At 33.0% G+C, this 24,767-nt stretch overlaps 1 protein-coding gene across 2 annotated transcripts; it reads left to right on the top strand.

Moving 5' to 3' along the window:
• Positions 1-359: 359 nt before the first annotated feature.
• si:ch211-282j22.3 lies at positions 360-23,515 on the top strand. 2 transcript variants are annotated; one of them, XM_003200833.7, is made up of 20 exons: positions 360-970; positions 4,285-4,330; positions 4,629-4,729; positions 5,692-5,731; positions 5,882-5,994; positions 6,169-6,322; positions 7,512-7,646; positions 7,742-7,847; positions 8,950-9,047; positions 9,158-9,283; positions 10,190-10,273; positions 10,388-10,471; positions 11,285-11,409; positions 12,971-13,136; positions 14,408-14,559; positions 14,641-14,761; positions 17,187-17,363; positions 17,430-17,595; positions 19,583-19,774; positions 22,865-23,515. In XM_003200833.7, the coding sequence occupies exons 1-20, from the start codon at positions 825-827 to the stop codon at positions 23,044-23,046; spliced, it is 2,514 nt and encodes an 837-aa protein (XP_003200881.1). In that variant the 5' UTR covers positions 360-824; the 3' UTR covers positions 23,047-23,515. The 2 variants fall into 2 exon arrangements, with proteins under 2 accessions (XP_003200881.1, XP_021324707.1); XM_021469032.3 differs by having other exon boundaries at positions 22,798-23,515.
• The last annotated feature ends 1,252 nt before the right edge of the window (positions 23,516-24,767 follow it).

Here is a 24,767-nt window from a genome sequence, read left to right as displayed (position 1 = left end):
TGAAAATACAAAATAATACAATAATTACACAATAAAGTAATTACAGAAATCATAATACAACAAAACGATATCAAATGTTATGTGAAATATATATTTCTCTGTCTTAAACTCGTGCTTTTGTCTGACATCAATATATTTTAATGAACTGCATACAAACAGACCAAATAAACAACAACACGAATAAATATATTTCTTTAGCCTACTATTTTGTCACATAATAAAATAAATACATTTGTAAAAAAAAATCTGCAACACTTTTATATTTTCCCCAAATCATAAATGATATTGGATTAAAGGAATAATGTACGATTAGAAAATGTTTTTAATTTTCCTAAACGCTGTGTTCGGCGGCACACTGTGATTACATCATCAGGTCGCGCCCGGATGTGGCTGATCGGCTAAACAAAACTAAGCGAAATGAGGGGATAAATCTAGGTGGGATGGAGCTGACGAGGAGCTGGACCGAGTCATTTCGACAGGATATACATCCAGAAACATCAACGGGAACTAAGGAGCTCAAAAGAAGTGCTAAGAAACACATTTGTGGGCAAGTTTGTTAGTTAGCCGCCGTTAGCTCGACGGGTAGACAATCTGCTTTAGGTCGGTGTTGTAAATAAATACCTGTCTGTTGCTTTAATCCAAAGTGCGCACATACTTAATTACAATATTCTGGAGATTATTAAAGAGGTGAATTGATGCAGGAATGTCAACGAACTGCAAAGGACAACATAAAGACGCGATGAAACATTGACAGGCCTGTTAAGTCAGGTAGTGATTACTGTAACGTTACTTAAAGGGTTTGGTCGATTTTAAAGTGGCTTAAAATGAGGAGAAACTGGATTACAAGAGAAACACGGGCTTGTGGTGGGCTTGTCGTGACTTTGGCAGCTTTGGTCATCTCCTGTCCTTTGGCTGAAGTCAGTGGTCACGATGGACAAGCGATGACACCAGAGGAAAAGTCCGAAATCAGGTGAGTGTATATTGAGGTAAAGTTGGTTTTACATTTACATTTAGTCATTTAGCTGACGCTTTTATCCAAAGCGACTTACAAAAGTCTGAATTTTCACATTCAGACTTTTTTCTTAATAATATAATTTCTGGGGGAATTATTATTATTATTATTTTTTTGCAAATTCACTGTAAAATATGCTGGGTTCCACACAATCGATTTGAGTTGGGACAACAAAGGAATTTGGCAAAATTATTAGATTTTGATGATTTAAGTTGATTGAACATAAAACTATTAGGTTGTCTAAAAAAACTAAAGAAATGGGTCGTTTCAACTCATTTTAAATAAGTAGTTTAAGCAAGCAGCAAACTTCACTTTTTTGGGGTGTAGGCAATTTTAGTTGCAGCACAATTTTACATTATCACAATACAACTTTGTTCACAGTCAATTCAACAGGGCTAAACTTGTTTTGAAGGCATTCTGATATTTTAGACAGATTATTAAAAGTAGCGTGGTAAACAATATATATAGTCTATAGTCTCAAGTAAACATTTCAAATGAATGTCACAATGTAAAACCAATTTTACCTCAATTGTGTTACAAGACAAGATTAAGACTGATGGTAGTTTCTATAAAAAAAAAAAAAACATGTTAATAGGGATGTGTATTATTGATATGTGGACAAGCTGTTTTAACATTTAATCTATTAAACGTACAAGTAGCTATTTTCATATTACTAATACTTATTTTATGTTATTAACTACTACTGTTCTTTAGTTACTAGTACTTGTATATTAAACGCTAGTGCTTATTTCTCAAATATAAATACCTTTTGAAAGAAAGTGTTGTAGTATACTGATATATTCTGTTTTAATTGAATAGTAGTACTTAGTTAGATACTACTGTCTATTAGCTTGTCATCATCACATATTAGTATGAAACATAAAAGTGCTAGGTAGGGCTGGACTGATAAACGATATTATATCGAATCGTGATAAAATTGTTTTCAATAACAATGAAACTGGACTTTTTTTCTCTGTATTGATCTAAGAGCCAATTACTCAGCAGAAATGTGCAACAATGGTAATCTAAAAGTGTGTTGATATTTGAGATGTACCGAATTTTGGCCTCCGAAAATGTATTGGCTGAAAATATGTTATACCATTTAATGGACCTTCTAATTTTTGTGGCTATGGTCATTGATGAGGTACGCTTAAATCTGGAAGCATTAACAACTTGCATCGAAATATATATCAATATAACTTAATATGGAAAATAATTATCGAGATTGCATTTTTGCCATATCGCCCAGCCCTAGTGCTAGGTATGAATATCCAATAAATTAATAGCAATATCTAATAAGTAAGAACTTATGTCTTATGAATACATTAAATATCAGTAAAATAAATAAATTTTAAAAACTGCATATTTTTAGAACTGGCAAATACATAATTACTAATACCTATATAATAATTACTTCATTTGTAAATAGAAATTTAAATTATGAGCAAGTAATAATTTAAATATTTTAATTCTTATTGAAAAATTCCAATAAAAGTTGATAACTAAAATGTAAAATTAAATGGATAATAAAGTAATTAGTGCTGGGTGTTGATTAATCATATCCAAAAAAGGGTTGTTTTGACATCCACAGTGTATATATTATGTATATATAAACACACAAACATGCATGCATTTATTTGAGGGAAAAAAAAATCATTTGTCTTTAGCTTAGTCCCTTGTTTTATCAAGGGATGCCGTGGCGGAATGAACTGCCAACTATTCCAGCATATGTTTTATGCAACGGATGCCCTTTCAGCTGCAACCCAGTACTGGGAGACATGCATGCACTCTTGCATTCACACACACACACTACGGCCAATTTAGATTATTTAATTCACTTATAAAGCATGTCTTTGAACCGTGGGGGAAATTGGAGCACCCGGAGGAAACCCACGAAGAGAACATGCAAACTCCACACAGAAATGCCTACTGACCCAGCCGGGACTCCAGTCAGCGACCTTCTTGCTGCGAGACGACAGTGCTAACCACTGAGCCACTGTGCTGCCTATAATATATAATAAACACTAAAAGTAAAAATGAATAAGATCTAATATCTCTTTAAAAGTTGTAAATAAGCACTAGTATCTAATGAATAAGTATTAGCAGCACTTAATGGAAAATATACTATATCTTAAAAAATGGTTCCAGTGGCATGAAAATGCATACTGGTATGGTTTATAAAGTAAATATAGTAACGACTTGCCTTGATGTGTACATTTAAGATTATGTTTTCTATTTATATTTGATAACTTTTGATTCCAACCCTTTATTCAAACATGGAAATTGTGAGAGACGACATGGTACTATAATGTCTTATGCAGTTGGCAAACATTACCCATCTACTTTAATTACATGTCATTTTGGTTTTGTTTGACACTAATTATGTTATTACACCGATTATATGTTCTGAACTTGTAAATCCATGAGCTCATTGTTTCAGCGTCTTTGTTCTGTTTGAGCTGGGAGAGGATTGCTGCAGGACACAATGATGTTGACAAAAAACCCAAAATGTTCAGTTTGTTGTCATGATATTTCCTGTGGTAAACCTCTGAGGTGTGGCCTGTAATGCCTTTGCACAAATGGTGTGAATGTACAGTACACTTTATTTGTGGGGGATATAGTGATGTCATGATTTCTGGTTTCAAGGTAAACCATGGTAAATTGTCTGTTTGTTAGTTTTACCTTTATCATTAAATACCTAAGTAAAAACAAATAGCATTTCTGCAACAATGTATTTTTTTTCTTATGCAAAGACAAAATTCTATTAATTTGAGACGGAGCTTGTATATTGTTGAATATTTCAGGGAGGTTTATTTATTTATTTGATCAAAATTACAGAAAACCATTAATATTATGAGAATTTATTATGATTATTATTAAAGTTTTAAGTAAATACTTTTCTGTCCTTCCGTATCACATGATTCTTTAGGAGTCAATGTATTATGGTTATTTGCTGCTCAAGATGGATTTTATTTTTGTGCAAACCATGACACATTTGATTATATATTCTTTGATCAATAGATGCTTCGAAACAGCTGTATTTGCTTTATATCAATGTATTCATAGACACTCCTGATCAAACGAATGTATTTTTGATAAATAAAAGCACACACTTTTTTCCCATCAAAAAAATTGTGTTGAATTGTATTTGCACATTATAAATCTATATGCATGCACACATCACATTAAAAAGCACTGAATGAACTGTTGCATTTGCTTATGATTTCTTCTGCTTTCTTCCAAATAACTAATACACCATTTTCTTTTTTAAGGGACCAAATTCTAGAGATGTTTGATCATGCCTATAACAGTTACATGGTAAGTCAATACCCAAGTTCAACTGTTTATTATAATTGTCAAATAGTTCTAAAATATGGTCTTTCTGATTATTTATTTATTTAGTCGAATCTGACTTGTTTGTTTTCATCAGATCAAATAAATGCTATTAGAAATGATTGTTTAAAGGTGGCATCTGATGCCCATTTTACAAGTTGATGTGATTCTTTAGGGTTTTAATAAATAGTTTAAAACTTATTTGGTTATAATTTCTCAATTATAGAGTAAATAAAAAAATTGCATAAAAACTTTTTCTTCTTCTTCATCCTACCTCTGTCAGGACTATGCCTACCCTGCAGATGAGTTGATGCCCCTCAGCTGTAGAGGAAGGGTCCGAGGGCTGGAACCCAATCGAGGAGACGTTGATGACTCTCTAGGAAAGTGAGTGAAGCTTTCACAACTGTTACATTTTACTTATTTTGTTACGTTTTTAATTTAAGGAGTCTTTTTATGCTTTATCAAGTACTTCATTATTAGCACACAAAATTAGCAAAATTTAATTAAAAAACCTCAAAATTATTCTCAATATTCATACGCACTGTTTCTGAACTCCCTCAAATCAAATGCACAAATGGTAAGATATTTATTTATTTATTTTTACATGCACATCATAATATGTTTCTGTGTTTATGCTTTGCGTTTGTTTTGAAAATCAGGATTTTAAACTGACAAAGCTTTAAAACGCACACATATATTTGGTTGTTTTGTTATTGGAGTAATGGGTAAGCTCTATAAAGACACTTGCGTTTCACTATATTCTTGGGACATTTTAGTTTAATTATATATTATTAAAAAAAATGAAATCTTTTTTTTTTTTTTATCAAAGCTTTAAATCTGTTGTTGCACATGAGCCTTGTAATGACACATGACCAGGGCCAGACAGAATCTGTGGACATTTTTTCCTATTTCTGCACAGAATTTGGTAAAAAATATAAATAAATTGAGGAATGATTTGAAGAGTAAACATGTAATAAAAAAGAATCCCCTTTTAATTTTCATTTACGGTTTACAATGCAACTCTAATTAGATCCACTTGTTTTGTAAACAAAGTAAGTTTCTCATGTATTATATCAACTAATGACAGTAAAAATTACTTTACAAACTGTGTTGTAAAGAATTCTCATAAAAATATGCACACTACTACTGAAGTTAATCTAAAACGGAAAAATGGGCTAAAATGCACAGATTCGATGTGGGCCTACACATGACTCCTATGATAATTAGTCAGTTTGCTATATTCACTTGCAAATATTAGTTAGATATTTGATCACTTATTCATAAGGTTTCTATTGTATGTTGATTCTTTGTTTCATTATTCACAAATTGTCTTTCTCTTTTTACAGGTTTTCTCTAACCCTAATAGACACGTTAGATACTCTTGTGGTGAGTTCAATCTAGTCAGATTTGATGGAAGTAAAGCATCAACATGTATTTAATGAAATACACCAATGCAACCAGACATTTTTTGCACGGGAAAGTACTAATGGAAACATCTAGACCAAATGCAATTATGTTTGTGTGTGTTTTGAACAGTTGTTAAACAAACTGGACGAGTTTGAGGAAGCTGTGAAAAAGATCATGAGAGACGTCAGACTGGACAATGACATCGTCGTCTCTGTTTTTGAGACCAATATCCGTGTGCTCGGGTGAGGCTCATGATGTTTTTGTTTCTTCAATCTTTTTTTAAAATCACACTGCAAATTTTTAAATAATTTAGATGTTGGGCACCAGTTTTTCAGGCTATATTGTTCAAGTTGATTGTTTTCAAGGGTATCCATTAAGAAGCACATCACTGATTAAAGCTCTCCCTGTTCTTGTAGCGGTTTGTTGGGTGCACATGTGATGGCTGATGTTTTGAAGCAGCGTGGACAGAGAATGCAGTGGTACAGAGATGAACTGTTACACATGGCCAAAGAGCTAGGATACCGCCTGCTGCCTGCCTTTAACACCACCAGTGGCCTTCCTTATCCTCGGGTAACATTATCATTATTATTATTATTATTATTATTATATTTTTTATTATTATTATTAGAAGGTAAAATTCACTTAGATTCAGAGTATTTGACAAACTGATTAAAATAGCGTTCAAACTTATTTATCTTTACTTCGAATTTTTATTTCAATGACATATTAAAATTATTGTTTTAAAAAGAATTTTCATTGAATAATTAAAAACTAAGGCAAATATAAAACATGTCACACAAGGGTTTTATGGGAGTGTATTGAATTAAATAAAAACATTTGGCATGTACATTTGATCACAAATGCAACTAAAACAATATTGATGTAAAATATTATTACAAGATATAAAAATGATTCATTTTAATATATTCTATTATCTAATCCATTAATTTAATGATTAGGCTGAGTATTCAGTATCATTACTCTAGACTTGTGTGGTTATTCTACAGAAGTTGTTTTTGTGCGTTCCTTTGGTTTCAGAAGTTGATCTAGTATGTTCAGTTGGTGCCAAAGAAACATTTGTTATTACCCAGGTTGCAAACAATTCTGCCATTTACTTTTTTTTTTTTGTTTAACAATGTTTATTTGGGATTATACAATGAATAGAAATTTAAAACAAACTGATTTTATTTGAAACAAAAATGCATTATAAATGTTTTACTGTCACTTTTGATTAGCTTAATGCAGGGGTGCCCAAACTCTGTCCTGGAGAGCCAGTGTCCTGCAAAGTTTAGTTACACCCCAATCAGACCCACCTTGGCTAGCTAATCAAGCTCTTACTAGGCTTTCTAGAAACATACATGCAGGTGTGTTGAGGCAAGTTGGAGCTAAAATCTGCAGGACACCGGCTTTCCAGAACCGAGTTCAAGCATCCCAGGCATAATGCATTTTTGTTAAATGAAATTTTATATATTTTTTTAATCTGTCCAGCTTTGCACATACTATATACTTAAAATAATTGTAATAACTAGGTACTAACCCCTAAGATACCTGAAACCTAACCAGAATAATGACTTTTTATTATTAAGTTCTTTCTCAGGTAGGAACACTGTAAGTTGAACACAAGTGCACTTACTGAAAGAAAAAATACATTTATTATTTTTATTAATATCATTTTGCAGTGAGATCCAATTTTTTATAGGAAAGTTTTCTTCAATTACTTTTACTTTCATTTTTTAAAAACATTTTTCCCCCATATCAGGTAAACTTGCGTTATGGAGTTGTGAACCCACTTTCGCGTACGGGCACTGAGTCTGACACTTGCACTGCTTGTGCCGGGACCTTGATTTTAGAGTTTGCAGCACTTAGTCGAATGTCTGGGGACACGATATTTGAGGTAAACATCCAGCATATTTTTTTAAATTCCTTTTTTAAAGACTTCAGCAGTGAAAGATCTACGCTAAGAAGTTGCTCGACCTTCATCCATTGTAGGAACATGCTAGGAAAGCTATGGACGTCCTCTGGGAAAAGAGACAAAGAGGAAGTGATCTTGTTGGTACTGTGATAAACATCCACAATGGAGACTGGGTTCGTAGAGGTGAGGCCTTGCATTGGCAACATTGCCGTTGCTTTATTTACACAAACAAATCCCACAAAGCTGTTGCACCACATCCAATCCTTTTATTGACACCTATCCACCTTTTTCTACATTTCTTGCATTTCATGATGCTTTTTTTCTAGTTATAAATTGCTCTACCTGTCTAGGGAAAGTACTTACAAAATAACTGAAAAAATTACATCAAGATCCAAAACAATGCATAATTTGACTAGTACGCAATTTAGTAGCACCATTGCATTTTACAGAACAATAAGAAGAATTAAGATGCAGGAAAAAAGTGCAAAGAAACAAGTGTCAAGGGGAAAAAAAATTAGCCATTTATAAACCACTTCCTAAAATCTCACCTAGTTCTTTTGTTAAAGGTTCTCCTTGCTCATCAAACACACTCGCTCTGTACGCTTGATATTTTAACATTTCATTAGTATCATGGACATATCTGTTGCCAAAGTTCTAATTTATTTTGTTTCTGCAGATTATGCTTCTTTTTGTATTTTCAACACGTCTGTAATATCACTGCAGAAAGACTCCAAAGTTTTGTGGTTATTTATTTGTTCATTCTATAAAAAAAAGTGTAGTTTTAAAGAGGACCTATTATGACCCTTTTTACAAGATGTAAAACAAGTCTCCAAATTCCCTAGTGCGTTTATGTGAAGTTTTAGCTCAAAGTACCCCACTAATAAACTCTTTGAATATGCCCTTTTTAGGCTTTGAGCCTAGTTGTGCCATTGTGTTGACTGTTGCTTTCTTAACCAGCACATTAACCTGCACTATATGCTTTCATAACCAGCGCTATCTCATAACCAGAACATAACCAGCATAATAAACTGCTTATGTTCACAGACTGTTGCCACACAACTGTATTTAAACATTTTATAAAAGGGATTTTTGCATAATGGGTCATTTTTAATATTGAACGAAGGTATCGTGAGGGAATTAATAAAACATCATTGTACCTAGTAAAAAAAAAAAAACTCTTCACTGATGGTTTAATATTGTGTTATTTTCTCTCATAAATCTCACAAGCATTATGGGATGTAGAAAAAAGATAGACTGAGATGATGTTCTGCGTTTCTCATGACAGATAGCGGTGTTGGTGCTGGAATCGACTCTTATTATGAATACTTGATGAAAGCTTATATTCTTCTTGGGGACAAGGTGTACCTTGAGAGATTCAACACAGTACGTGTTCTTTATCTTTCAGAAATAATCAATCCTCTCATTGGTCAAACAGAGCTTGCTTTTACATCTGTTATCTGCTCTCGTGACTTTGACTTTGTCTATTGTGACAGCACTACAGTGCCATTATGAAGTACATCAGCCAACCTCCTTTGCTGCTCAACGTCCACATGCACAATCCCACAGTAAATGTGCGCAGCTGGATGGATTCCTTGCTCGCCTTCTTCCCTGGATTACAGGTTCACTTTTTTGCATCTAAATATAGACACTTTTTTTTAAAAATGTACATGGTGTTAGCAAGGATTTGTTTTGGAGTGTTTATTAGCACACATCCTAAAACTTGACCTCAGTTTAGCTAGGAACTTAAATATGGTTTGTTTTTCCTCCTTTTAGTCAAGCCACCAAGATGAAAATATGTGGGATTGATCTCAACAAGCATGTATAATTAAGATAGTTTTTCAAAATAAACTATAAAAGGGATAGCTTACCAAATTCCCACCTAAAATCCACCAATTTTTTTTTTTGCTTACTATTTACTGGGTTTTCCAAACCATATTAAGTTTCTTTTTTGTTCTTAAAAGAGGAAAATACATTTTAAAGAATGTTGTAAACTGGTAGCCACTGATATCCATAGTAGGAAAGGGATACTATGGATGTCAGTGGTTAATTAGAAACGATGCCCTGCCTTGTCAACTCACCAGAAATTGAAATGGTAAAATTGGCAAACGGGAAAATAATAAATACATTTAAAGCCGAATAGAAATAAAAATTAACTAATAAATATTATTAAGACACATACTGTAAGTTAAACTAAAATTAAACTAAAAAAATATATAAAACAAATTCAAAAATATTTACAAAAAAAATATATAACCAATATTAAAAATAACACCACTCATAATATTTCATAAAGGTCCAAAAACTTAAATCAAAAGTTAAGTTTGTAGTCAAATTCAACCTAATAAAGTTTTTGTGATTTGTTCTTAAAAATGTACTCGTGAAATGTTTTTAAAGCAATAGCTGGCATGGCAGAAAGTTGCATTAGTCTCCATTTACTACTTAATGCAAAGAAAATAGCATTAGTAACTCAAAATTCAATGTAAAATTCAAAGTAATTAATCAACTACGTCAAAAATGTCTTTCAGGTTCTGAGAGGAGACTTGAAACCTGCCATCGAGACGCATGAAATGCTTTATCAAGTGACGAAGCAGCACAACTTCCTCCCTGAGGTAATAAACAGACAACTACATCTGCATAAACCACTTTAAACCTAAAAATCTGAGACAATTTTTCAGTACTAATTCTGTATACCCTTCTGTACGCCCACATAACTGATCCAACAGGCCTTTACCACAGAGTTCAGAGTTCACTGGGGACAGCACCCATTGAGACCAGAGTTTGCTGAGAGCACATACTTTCTTTACAAAGTAAGTTTACTACCAGAAACAGCAGATTAAAAACACCTAATAGGTGTTTTTAACAACCAACAACAGCACATAGATGTGTTTGTTGTCACTGACTACGTTTACATGGACATCAGTAATCTAACCATTTGATTTTATCTAAATAAGCAGTAATATTGAGGTGTGGTTATTTAAATGTTCCTTTAATGTTCCCGTTTTATATGTTATAGTACATAGTTCGATTGACGTCATTATGTTACCATTCAACGATAGTTTTCTCTGGGGTTTCATGCAACAACAGTTCATGTTTGTCAACTTGTCATTCATGCCCCCACGACAGACACTTCAGAGTCAAGGCACTTCATAATTTCTTTCATTTTTATTTCTTCTAGAATCTTTAGCTTAGTCATCGTTTCCTGTTCGCAACCAAAATGTGCTTACTTGCTTGAAGCCATTCTCGTTTGTTTATCAAAGAAGTTCTGACAACCTCTGTGTGTGCGTCCTGTTGCAAAATGTAGCAAAAAAGTTCAGCAAAACGGTAATAGTTTGATTAGGTGTTTACATATCTATACTGCACTTGAATTTTGTGACTAAAAATGAATTATTAAATAAATATATTAAATATATAGTTTAATTAAGACTTTAGTTGAATTAAGGTCATCAAAAATCTCAGTTTATATGGTAGACCCTTAATCAGACGATTGTCTTATTAAAATCAGAGTATTGGTGTCTATATACTCATTGTGAACGAGCTTAAGGGTCAGAGTTGACTTGTCAAACCAGTTCAAATGTCTACATTCATTATTTTTAAATACCATTTCTGGCCTTGTTTTCTAGGCTACAGGTGATCCGTACTACTTGAAAGTGGGCCAGTCTATAGTGGAGAAGCTGAACGCTCATGCTCGGGTCCCCTGTGGTTTTGCCGCTGTGCAAGATGTGAGAACAGGAACTCATGAGGACAGGTGAGAGTCTGTTATTTGGTCTTATTTTCCCTAATTTCTGTTTAATAAAGAGAAGATTTTTTTCAACACATTTCTAAATATAACAGTTTTAATAACTCATTTCTGATATCTTATTTCTTTTATCTTTGCCATGATGACAGTAAATAATATTTTATTAGATATTTTTCAAGATACTACGTGACATTTAAAGGCTTAACTAGGTTAATTTGGTTAACTAAGCAGGTTAGGGTAATTAGGCAAGATATTGTATAACGATGGTTTGTTCTGTAGACTATCTAAAAAAAATTGCTTAAAGGGGCTAATAATTTTGACCTTAAAATAGTTTTTAAAAAACTAAACACTGCTTTGTTTCTAGCTAAAATAAAACAAATAGAAAATAAAAAGGAAAAATGTTATAGGAAATACTATGAAAAATGCCTTGCTCTGTTCAACATTAGACAATATTTAAAACGATATTTAATAGAAGAGGAAGAAATTAACAGAAGGGCTAATAGTTTTGACTTAACTGTACATTAATTAAGGCAAATTGTGTACCGAGACTCAACTACCACAATGTTGCCTGCTGGATCCCTAAACTTTTACACTAGTGCCATTTACACTGCTGCATTTTTGTAGTAAATCAACACTTTTTCTGATCCACTAGTGCTTTTATTGCATTTTATTTCTATATAGCTTAAGATGCATAATACGTGAACATTCACGCTCACTGGGTATGCGTATATTTTGCTGACATACAACCTTACAGTCTACCTCTTGTGTGATGGTCATATGATCAGGGCTTGACGAATCAGGAAACGATATAATACAGAAACCCAGAGATTATGGATAGCCGGGCCTCTGTTTTCACAAGTTTGCATTTCAAAACTGAAATTAAACCCCAATGTGTCCAGTCTAAAAACTGAGTGTTTATCGTTTTCAAAACCACCATTTTTGTGGATCGAAGATGTTGGAGTAATGTGGACACAAGATGTAACAAAACGTAGGTCTTTTAAAAAGAAAACCTGTTAGTGTAAACGGTACTTTAGTGGAATTTCTGGTAATTTCAAGTAGTGGTGATTGCAAAACAAATGCCAAATTCCACTTTAGGATATTAAGCCCCTAATTAAACAATATTTATTAAATAAATAGCAAACGAAATGTATAGTATCTTTTGTACATGTTTTTATGGATCCAGAAAAAGTTTTTTTTTTTTTTTTTTTTTTTTTTTTGTCGAAGGTACATTTAAACAATCTTTTAAAAAGCTCTTTTTAAAATTTAATTAAAATTAAAATGTAAAATTTTTAATCAATTTATATTGTTCTGAAATATTAGATTTTGGTTAAAGTTGACAGTTAAATGATTGTTTTAATGTATTGCATTTTTCTGAATATAACATTTAAAATGCATCTGCTATGCAATAGCTTCTGAAGATGGTATATGGTATATGTGGCACATCACATGCCACAACCAGAAAAATCAGGATGTTTAATTGGTGAATTGGGTGGTTGTCTTCTCATTAATGGTAGATTAATTTTAAAGTACTGCAGTAGTCCAATTGTTTTTGATCTTTGTTTATTTCAAGGATGGACTCTTTCTTCCTGGCTGAGATGTTTAAGTATCTCTACCTGCTGTTCTCAGAGAAGAGTCAGTTGCCTATAGACATTGATGACTATATTTTCACTACTGAGGCTCATTTGCTCCCAGTATCCCTGTCTACAACCCAGCCTTCCTGTCTTACCAATGGCACGGTAAGAGCTCATCATCCCAATTGCTACTACCCTTAAGCAAAGGGAAAAACAGAGGATTTAATTAGTATAGTTTTGTTTGTGCTGACATTGTAAATGTTAATTGTCTGTCAAAGCAGTGCTGTGAATATTCTACTTCATAGAAGAAGCATCTGACTTAGTATGGCTGCATGGTAAATTACTCCCAAAATGCCAATATTGAAGTAGAAACGAAACAGTTAAACATACACTTGTGGAATGCCATATTTTTGTTATTTTGGAAAAGTGGTATATATTAAATGTGGTAAACCTGATCTTTAATTTTTTTGCCATGACATAGCCATAGAAGCTGATATGGCAATAGGTTTAAAATGCTCTCTCTCTCTCTGCATGGTAATCAGGATTTAGCTAAATTTGCAGTCGTATTTGTGAATATAATGTTATGCAATTTTAAGATAAAATTAATGGGTAATTTGTCAGGGAAGCATGTCTGAGCAGTAGTAAAGCTATTCCAAAAGCCAGGGGGTGCTCTCTCGCAGAAATTGTAAATATGAGATACGAAGAATAGACCTAGAAAATAAAAAATAGAATGGATACAGCTGTGGATATTCTTATCAATATAGCATTGTTGTTACTCTGTTCACCTATAACTATTTTCTTTTTTGCATTACTATGAGACGTACGTTTAGGGTAGGGGTAGACATTAATACAATTAAATGGTTTATTTAATAAAGTATAAATAATGTGTCAACTTCCAGCTGCAGCTGTATCCCTTCTAACAACTGATTTGACTGCTTTTATTGATTCAAAGCCACACAACTACAGAATCATCTCACAGATGTATTTGTTTCAGACACTCAACTGAGGTTATGAAGTGAGTTTGGAATAAAACCATTAGTTTTGAAGTTTAAATGTGGTCATCTTTTAATAATATAATAGCCATAATAATAGCCATGTTTAAATTCAAAATTGAAGGTTTAACATTGGGCTTCTCCTTGTTTAAGGTATTTTGCAACAAGTAGCTACAGGAACTGGAGCTACAGTGGTTATAGGAACTAACCACCATGCCCAGGAATTTCTCAGCACAATTCCTCCAAACTGCACTCCTAGAACTATGACCCAATTCATCCAGTGCAAACATGTAATAAGTAGATTTTTCTCCTAATAGTTCTAGGAACTATGACAAAAGTAGTTCCTCTGGTCCAATAGACAATGAACAGTTGCTTTAAAGTAGAAAAAAAGAGTCATTCTAAATATTTGAAGGCAACACTGACACATTCATGTTTATCAAACAGGAACCCCCAGCACATCAGGACGATTTGTTTTCATACTCCTGCCCCAGTGCTCAAACCCTGTTTCCCAACAACCCCACGTTCGCCAAGACAATCAGAGATGGATATAAATACCTCACCGGTGTGGGAAGAGCGCAGCAGGCCTCATCTGTCAGGTGGGTCAGATGACACAGAGTCACTGTAAAGAAGCATGTGCATGAAATAAAGGCTTTATTTCCTCTATTTCTTGAACACAGGGGGATTGAGCTGCCTCTTCATGACACAGGCCTGGAGCCAGTGGAGTTTCTGAAGAGCATGGGCATCTCTCTAACACCCCTTACTGAGCTGGTCTCCGCAAGTCAAGGCTCAGTGCCTCAGGTGACTCCTAAAGAGAATGATGTGTTCGACTAAAGCAGCTAGAAATATTTATATTGACTGTAATATTTACAGGGCTAAATGTAGATTTGTCCTCCGATTTAAAGAAAACTCACTGTAATAAATCAAATAAAATAGTTGTTGTTTTCATTATTTTTGAGCCATACAGTAATTTTGATTTGTTTTTTAAAGTGCTTAAAGTCTATTCTTCTCATGAAAAGCTTATTTATTTAATCTAAAATATAGTAAAAACTAAAATATATATTAGTAAATATATATTTTAATGAAATATATTCCTGTGATCCAAAGCTGAGTTCTTTCACATCATTACTCCAGTTTTAAGTGTTGTTTCGAGCACAGGGGCTCTTTATCAGACTCGAAACGTTTCACATGTTGTGAGAACTTTTTAAGGTAATAAATGTATATTTTTGGAGCTTTAGTGTTGCCTTCTTTATGAATTATTTCCACCTTTTGTTGTTTGGCTGAGCACCTGTTTAGATTTTGTGTGCTTTTTTGCATTTTTACAGTTTTAAGTGACACATTATCCTTAAATGTAATTTTTTTTGTAATATGCTAATTTACTGAAGAATTAACTACTAAAAAGCCATTAAACAAATAAATATAGTTGAACAAAGGTGCATAAAAAACAGGGATTTGAGTACCTTTTTCTATGATGGATTTATAAATATTTGAATTAGCTTGAATTATTATTATATTTTTTTCAGGTTATTTTAATCTCAGCTTTTGCTTTTAGTAGAGTTGCGTTTTTTGTTGTTGTAATTTTAATACTTTTTAATTATTTAATATATTTATTTGTTTACTAGATTTATATTTCAGCTTTTTGGTTTTGTTTTATTTTTATATTAGTTTTAGTAATTTCAGTACTTAAATAATATTTCAGGGTGTTAAATAATATTTCAGGGTAATATATTCAGGGTGTCCACAGGGACTTAAATTCTTAGAAATATAGTGTTGTAGGTCTTAAATCATTTTAAACATGTCTTAATTTCCCTTTGTCCAAGTAAAACTACTCAGTCTGGGTGATGCCCAATCACCAATAATTCATCTCAATCTTTTTTTTATATTTAAGTTTATTATTTCAAAGAAATACAATTTACAATAGCTGTTTGACATTTTTCAGCAAATGCTACTAATTAAATTCCCTAATAAGGGAAAGAAAACTAAAGCAACACATCTTTTTACATGATCTACATTAATACAACAACTATTTACAAAAGTAACTGGGCCATTAGAAAAAAAGTCCTTAGTGTTTAGCCCTGTATAAGTCTACATTTTATTCACATGGGTCTTAAAAGAGTCTTAAAAAGTCTTAACTTTGATTTAATGAAACTTGCAGAAACCCCGTATATTATAACTGATTTTATTTTGCCTAACTTTAATCTAATATTTATCCGCTTAATTTGAAATGACTAAATTAAAATTGAATAGCTTTAGTAGCCACTAAGAGCAATGGGAACAACTGTTGTCTGTCTGTTGTAGGGATAGTTTACAGTTTAACCCAAAGAATGACCAGTCTGGTAGATAAAGAAGAGCCAGAGTCAGAGATTTAAATAAATAAATTAAGTTTACTGAAGATAGTTTGCAGTTTCATCCGCAGAAGCCAGCTTCAACACTCGCAATCAGTTCCTAGGCCGCTCTGCTTACAATCACCAATCAATAACAATTATACTCTCACATAACGTCATTAACTGCGTCATACATACAGGTGTCCTAACCTGATTGGTTAAAACACAGATAGACTAGGAACATTTCTACGTGGGGTTCGTGCGTACAATTCTGAACAATATCTAAACATAAACGTCAGACATCCTTTAGACTGATTAGAGCTGACTCCAGACCTGTGAAATGGATCAACAATCAAATAGAACACACACACACAAAGTATAATCTGTTTCTTATCCAAGGCTGACTGTACTGTGAGCCGTCTTTATCGAAACACTGGTTAAAAACCGGTATAATCTACATTCACGCAGTTATATTCTTACTACACAAAGTCTGTCTTGAATAAAAAGTAGAATCACTTTAAAAGATTTAACAGTAAAAATAGCAATATCACTTTAGACATTTTAGACAGTATTAACTCCTAGAAATAACAATAGAAACAGCTGTTTCCAGTACTCAGCCCTCAGCTCCACTCAAGGTCTCCATGACCTCTGACCTAGTTTGCTGGCTCCTGAAAATAGGTATAAAGAGACAGGCAAATGCACTGAACATTCTTATATTAAGCAATGTGTTAACTTATTCTTTAATTAAAATCAATTCACAGTTAAATACTGAGAAACAGGATGATGAAAAGGATAAACGTTGGTCCATGATGAGATGGACTGGAAAACAGAAATCCGAATCCTTCACTGTGATGATCTGTCCTTCTGTATGTCAGTTTATTTATTAATTTATTTCCCAATAGGATTCTCAGAAGGGTGTGTTCAAGCTGAAGCTGGTAGCAGAGGTCAGCCAAACCCCTGAGCACGAGGAAGTGGTGCCACTCATTGTCCAACTCATTTCCCCTCCATTTTTAGGCCGAACTGTCCTTATGGCTGGTCCAGCAAAGTTTGGACTGGATCTCACCAAACAAGAGCACGGGGTAAGCAAGCGTACGGCCACTTCTGATTGCAGGGCACATCAACTTTTTAAACACAATCCTTTTTAGGTGAAAGGACGCATCATGAAGAGTGTTCCCTATACCGCATGTGGACCCATAGAGAACACAGTGGAGCTGCAAGGACATATAGCGCTGGCGTTAAGAGGAGACTGCATGTTTGCTGCTAAAGCACGACGCCTACAGGAAGCAGGAGCCATCGGTGTCATATTCATCGGTGAGATCTAGTTGAGATGCATATTTAGAAACCAGACTTTTTTTTTTTTTTTTTTTACAACGGGGGAAAATAAGTATTGAACACATCATATTTTTGGGGGGGAATAATATTTCTAAAGGAGCTGTTGACATAGAATTGAACCTTTTTTGGTAAAAACCCAAACAATACAAATAAAAAAAGAAAACAAAAACAAAAAACAATGTGAAGAATGAGTTGTATATAATAACAATCGAATGACACAAGGAGAAACTACTGAAATGTATTTAACACTTCATATTAAAGGCTTTTTTAATTTTGTCAGCTTAAAGACACCTCTCATAAGGAGAATGAAGTCACATGCATTGCTCGGGTGTGAGTTTTTTTTTTTTTTTTTTTTTCACTGACCCCAACAGAGTGTAAAAATCTTTATGGTTTTTTGGGTCTTGTCTATTAAATCTGACCTATATTTTGTATTTTCTATTGGATTCAAGATTTTTCTTTCCCTGAAAGCATTTGATAGTTTCCTTGGCTGTGTTTTGCATCATTGTCTTGCTGAAATGTCCACCCTGGTTTCATCTTCATCATCCTGCTAATGTAGATGTTGGACTAAAGCAGCTAATGTTCATTTACAATGAGGAAGGGCAGAGAGTTGCTGAAGAACTACTGAGAGATTTAAGCTGCTGTCAGGGCTTTCTCTGCTTTTCTACACCGTCCTTTTTTCATGTGTTCAAAACTTTTTCCCTGCTTCATTTCATTATGCATAACTTAATTTGTAAACTAATTAAATTAGTTTTATATAAATGTATACATATGAAATGTATTTACCTATATATAATGTGTATTTGTGGATTTCTCTGGTTGTTACCAACATCTGGTGAAAATTTTAAGTTAACAGCACCTTTGGAAATAGGTTTTCTGAGAAAAATGGTGATGTGTTCAATACTTATTTTCCTCGCTATATATTTGGCTGATCCCTTTCTAGACCTGCACACATTTTTGTAGTACAAAGTGTGTAAACGGAGCATTAAAAGAAGACTGATATACTAACAGACATACTGTACTGGCGGCACAGGCAGAACACAAATAGAAACCCATGATAGATTCTGCAACAGTTTGACAACTTTAACAGTATTGGTCTTTGTTAATTTTATAAAAAATTTAATCAAAAGACTGTATGGATGAGATTTGGGCAGATACAATGGATCCAATTTTTTTTTTTTTTACAAGTTTTCTTATTGCTTAAGTTTAGGCCATCGCTGTGATTTTATTTTTTTTTATGTTAAAGTCTAAAAAAAAATTAAGAATTTGGTTTTCAACTCTATATTCTTAATCCTTCTTTGAATTTTTTTTTCCCAAAAAGAAAAAGTATTAAATAATTTTTTACAGTATTTCTTGTTCTATTTTTCCTCTTTAAAAAAGTCATTTTTATTTAAATTTAGCAAAAAGCATATAATAAACTAGTAAACATGCACTGTCATCATCTCAAATATAAATTGGTATATAGCATATTAAAGCCCTGAGTGTTTGGTTGTGTTTGGTTTTTATACCTCACTTCACTGCGCTTTCATTGACAACATCAGGGGAAAAAAGCTCATGGAAATGCTGTGAATGCGCCACCTACTGGAAGAAAAAGAATTAATGTTTTTATTGAGCACGTTATTTTTGTTTACACTTACATTTACATTCTTCTTATTGTGTTCCTTACTGTATATTCTTTTTCTCTTATTTATTTTTAGGTTTACTTGGTTTACATTGTACTTTAATATTGCTACAAATGCATAAGAATTAGCCAAATTAACCATGGTTTCATCCTTTATCCCTAGGCAGATCTTAAAATATTTTGCCTAAAGATGATCAAAGCAATTATAAAATAGACATGCCTATACACAACCAGATTAATATAGGGTGTAAAGACTGGTAGTAGATTAGTATAGACTACTACCAACATTATATGAAATATGACGGCAGTGTTCTAATCTGAATGTGTGTGTTGTTAATGTCCTCATAGATCACAGAGAGGGCAGCAGCAGCGCTGAGACTCCTCTGTTTCAGATGGTTGGAGATGGAGAACCCACTGATGACATCACGGTTCCTCTAGTGTTCCTCTTCAGCAAAGAGGGAGCAACACTTACTGCCGCTCTGCAGGAACATCACAATGTGGACGTCCTCCTACTGCCCAAAGAGAGACAACTGGGAAAAGGTGATTTGATCAAACATCAACTAATCATAAATATCAATTTATTTTATTTATTTTTTTTTTTTGCAGAAAGCCCTTTTTTGGCACTTATTAGCAAAAATTCATTTTCGTTTCGGCTTAGTCTCTTTTATAATCTGGGGTCGCCACAGCGGAATGAACCGTCAACTTATCCAGCATATGTTTTATGCAGCGGATATCCTTCCAGCTGCAACCCATTACTGAGTAACACCCATACTCACTCATTCACACATACACTACGGCCAATTAAGCTTATTCAATTCACCTAGAGCGCATGTCTTTGGGCGTGTGGGGGAAACCGGAGCACCCGGAGGAAACCCACACGAACATGGGGAGAACATACAAACTCCACACAGAAATGCCAACTGACCCAATCAAGGCTCGAACCAGCTACCTTCTTGCTGTGAGGCAACAGTGCTACCCATTGTGCTACTTTTGATTGTAAATGTCCTTACATTGATTTTTTTTTTGTAAAAAATATGTAATGAGTAATCATAATGTAAATATGTTTATTGTTATTAATAATAAGAAGAAATTTACCAATACAAAATGAATGCACTTTAGAATAAACATTTAGCGTTTTTGCCTTTTAATTTCTTTTTGTATTTCCTTATTTTATAATTTAAATTCAATTATAATAATAATAAGAATACAGTCATTTTTTTTATTTAATAAAAATATTTAATGTTTTAATCATTTTGAAAATAATTTTAGTGTAATTTTATATTGAGATGTGAAGAGATCAGATGCAAAACCCTCTAAATCCATCAGACCTCTTTTCTTGTAAATTATTATTTTCTCTCAGGCTCCTCTGATAAGGTTCAGAAGTTTCATTTTATATGTAATAATATGGTTATTAGCTAGATAATAAAATACCTTTTTTCAAAAATGTCACTTTAGACAATTCTTTGTCTAAAGTGTTTTTAATTCATCCTGTTTTTAAGAAGATATATTTTCTTTTGCGTCAAAACCAGCTAAATCCACGTCTGCTTTTTATGCAAAACCCTCTAAATCCACCTATTGGGACAAGACAGTGTAATTAGTTAAAAAATCAATAAAGATGCAATAAGAATTTTTATTTACCAAACATAAAACACATTGCACAAACCACCTAGAATACATAAATCAGTCAAGCAAGTGGCGGTTCATTCCACTGTGATTAAACCAGGGGAAACGCAGAAGGAAAATGAATGAATGAAATCTGTCAAGTTAATGCATTAATCAATAACATTAAAACAGACATTAATTAAATCCTAAAAATCTGTTGTCATTTCTGATATTTGGGATTTAGATTTATTGTAAGTAGAACAATGTTGTAAACTAAGCTTGGTAGATTCAAATAATGTAGTGTGAAACATTATAAAACATCAATATCATTGCATTGTCCATTATTACAAAAAGCTTATCAGGCATGTAGGTATTATGACGTAATATAAATAATTTATAGTTTTGTACATTGTTTATCTTTTAAAAAATAGCTTAAATTGGCAAATAAAACACAAGGTAGGCCTGCTGGGTAAAAATGGATGTCTATGTTAATATTTTAGAAGCTGTCATTCATTCAGTCTCACCATACTTAAGGTCTTGATCCCTTGTTTTTCCTTATAGCATCCATGTGGGATTAAAGAACAGCACCTTTACTCTGTCGTGAAACGCAGTTGCCGTTTAATATATTGTAAATCGGACTCATTCAAAGTAGCGTCGCTGCGCAAAAAAACGTTATGCATGCATGCTACACTTTGTACAGTGTGTTTTCGATTTCTTATAATGCACAGAGTTTTTTGGTAAGGAATGTTTTCATTTGCTATTCACTGACAGTCGGACAGGCGCATGCAGTTCATGAAACTCCATCTTTTAAAATTGAAAGCGGAATAAAGCTTATCAAAGCAGTCGTATCAGCGCACTGTTAGATTGAACACATATGATTCGATTCACGCCTTCTGATTGGTTCTCGGGATGTAACATTTGCAATCAAAGGCAAGTGGCATTTAGCAGCTTTTGCCAACAAACTGTTATTTCTGAATGAGCTGACGCTGGGATTGAGATGATTTGAAGCAAATCTATTTGTTGATGGTGTACTACGTGCCTGAAGCATTCACTCAATGTCATTATCTCAGTTTTGGCAGAACTTTTCCATCTGAACTCTTCATATTTAAATGGTAATAATAATAACAATAATAATAAATAATGACACATTTTATCATAATAAATTTTAGCATGTAATTCTTATTTAATGTCACAATTTCATGTATAAATATTATCAATTAAACAAAATTAATAATATTGATAATTATCATGGTCAAGTGAGGCAGTGGCGCAGTAGGTAGCTCACAGCAAGAAGGTCGCTGGGTTGCTGGTTCGAACCTCGGCTCAGTTAGCGTTTCTGTGTGGAGTTTGCATGTTCTCCCTGCCTTCGCGTGGGTTTCCTCCGGGTGCTCCGGTTTCCCCCACAGTCCAAAGACATGCGGTACAGGTGAATTGGGTTGGCTAAATTGTCCGTAGTGAACCCAGAGATGGGTTGCGGCTGGAAGGGCATCCGCTGCGTAAAAAACTTGCTGGATAAGTTGGCGGTTCATTACGCTGTGGTGACCCCGGATTAATAAAGGGACCAAGCCGACAAGAAAATGAATGAATTATCATGGTCAAATTGAAAATATACAGTAAAATTTCATTTTTAGAATTTACATTTCTCATTTTAATCTAATTTTATTCATTCATTTTCCTTCGGTTTAGTCTCTTCTTTATCAGGGGTCACCACAGCGGAATAAACCGCCAACTATTCTGACATATGTTGGATGCTCTTTTCAGCTGCAACATAATTTTGTTTAAATGTAATAATAATAATAATCATCATAATACTAAACATAATAACAGTTGAAATGATCCTGAATAAAATAAAAGTTGAATAAAAGTTCATTATAAATGTTTGCTTTTAATTTTTCCTGCCATTTTATTTTTCCATTTGAACATGTTAATTGCTTAACATATTTGTCTTGTATATTTTACAGATTAATGATACAGGCCCATTTTTGGAGGTGAACTTCAAGTGTTTGTTAACTTTTTACTTCCTCATAGAAAAACCTGAGAAGTTAAACATCAAGTTCCGTTTGGCCAAAGAAGGAGAGCTTGAAGATGGTGAGATGGAAAGCACTACTATCCAGCTCGTCCTGGAGCAAAGCGAAACTGCCACATCTTTACCAGCAGACAACCAGGAGACTTGCACCTTTCCACACAAAGACCCCGAGAGCAGCCCCTGACAGCGGCTCAGACCTGATCACAGTCCTCTTCACACAACACAGGGCTTCGCTCCCTGTCTCTGACCTCAGATCAGCTCTGATCACTTAGCAGAATCTCTGCCAGGCCTGGACTGCACCATCTTAAGTGGGGAACAGAAGTCTTCCTCTGGTAAAGATGGTCTGATCTTGCGGAGCTGGAGCTACACCACAGGTCACAAGTTTGTCATCAGTAGGATTTGTTCACTTTTTAATAATAATCCTATTCTGCTCACCATTTATCTGATCACAAATACAGTAAAATATTATTATAATGTAAAATAAAAGTTGTCTTATTGAATGCTGATTAAAATTTAATTTATTCCTCTGATCCAATGCTGAATTTTCAGTATCATTACTACAGTCTTCAGTGTCACATGATCCCTCAGAAATCATATTATGACCAATTGTTATTGTTACTCATTAAAAATCAGTCATTAAAATTTTTTTTTTTAATTTTCGGTGTTAAAAATCTTATTTTATGCTTCATTTTTGTTTTGTGGAGACGTCTTTGGAATCTTTTCTGCATATATTTATTTTATCTATTTAACTTTTACTCTTGACCAGTTTAATGATCGCTTAATTAGTAAAGTGTATACATTTCTAAAGGTTCTTTTAAATAGTACTGGGTCAGTTTCCACATATAAATATGAAGTGGCCCAACAGTGTTAAACACTAATAATAATAATAATAAATGTGGCTAAATTAGGTGGACTTAATTAATTAGGTGAATTTTAATTGGAAATTCCTTTACATTTTAAATATTTTGTAGATAAATTAATGTGTAATCATAATGTAAAGTCTTATATTTATTATTTATTATTGATAATAATAAGAAATTTACCAATTAAAAAAATTCATACAATTTAAAATAAATGAACATTTTGCTTTTTATTTGTGAATTTACTTGATGTATAATTTTATTATGAGCTATTATTATTATTATTATTATTATTATTATTGGTGCACATTAAAATTAATAATTTGTAATGATGTTTATGATCATCAATGTGGAAAACATTTCATGCTTCATTTTTGTTTTGCGGAAGCTGGGATACATTTGACTTTGTGGAACCTTTTATTTTGGAAAAAACTGTGCACGTGTGCATATTTATTTTATGTCTTTAACTTTTACTCTTGACCAGTTTAATGTGCGCTTGACTAATAAAGTTAATACATCTCTGATGGTACTTTTAAATAGTACTGGATTAGTTTCCACATATAAATACGAAGCTGTCCAACAGTTTTCAACACTAATGATAATAATAAATGTGGCGAAATTAGGTGAACTTAAATTTTGATTGTAAAGTTCCTAATATTTTAAATATTTTGTAGATAAATTAAATGTGTAATCATAAGGTAAAGTCTTTTATTTATTATTATTATTAATGATAATAATAACAATACATTTGCCAATAAAAAAATACAATTTAAAATAAATTAATATTTTGCTTTTTATTTTTGCATTTGTTTATATTAATGTATCATTTTAATATCAATTATTAATATTGGTGCACATTAAAATTAATTATTAATAAGGTTTTTTAAGATCAAGGTTGCAAACATTTCATGCTTTATTTTTGTTTTGTGGAAACTGGGATACATTTGACTTTTTTAGAACTTTTTATTTTGAAAAAAATCTTGTGTGTGCGCATATTTATTTTGTCTTGAATTTTCACTGTTGAACACTTTAATGAGCGCTTGAT

This window comes from Danio rerio, chromosome 21 (assembly GCF_049306965.1).
Source record: "Danio rerio strain Tuebingen ecotype United States chromosome 21, GRCz12tu, whole genome shotgun sequence".
Lineage (NCBI taxonomy): Eukaryota > Metazoa > Chordata > Actinopteri > Cypriniformes > Danionidae > Danio > Danio rerio.
The sequence above is the reverse complement of the archived record's forward strand: the minus strand, read 5'-3'. Positions and strand labels throughout refer to the sequence as shown.

Excerpts from the sequence above, each read along its gene's own strand:
- si:ch211-282j22.3 (XM_003200833.7), top strand. The coding sequence starts at position 825 with ATGAGGAGAAACTGGATTACAAGAGAAACACGGGCTTGTGGTGGGCTT. Across the intron at positions 4,331-4,628 it reads ATGCCTATAACAGTTACATG|GACTATGCCTACCCTGCAGA; the intron begins GTAAGTCAATAC and ends TACCTCTGTCAG. Across the intron at positions 11,410-12,970 it reads ACAGGAACTCATGAGGACAG|GATGGACTCTTTCTTCCTGG; the intron begins GTGAGAGTCTGT and ends GTTTATTTCAAG.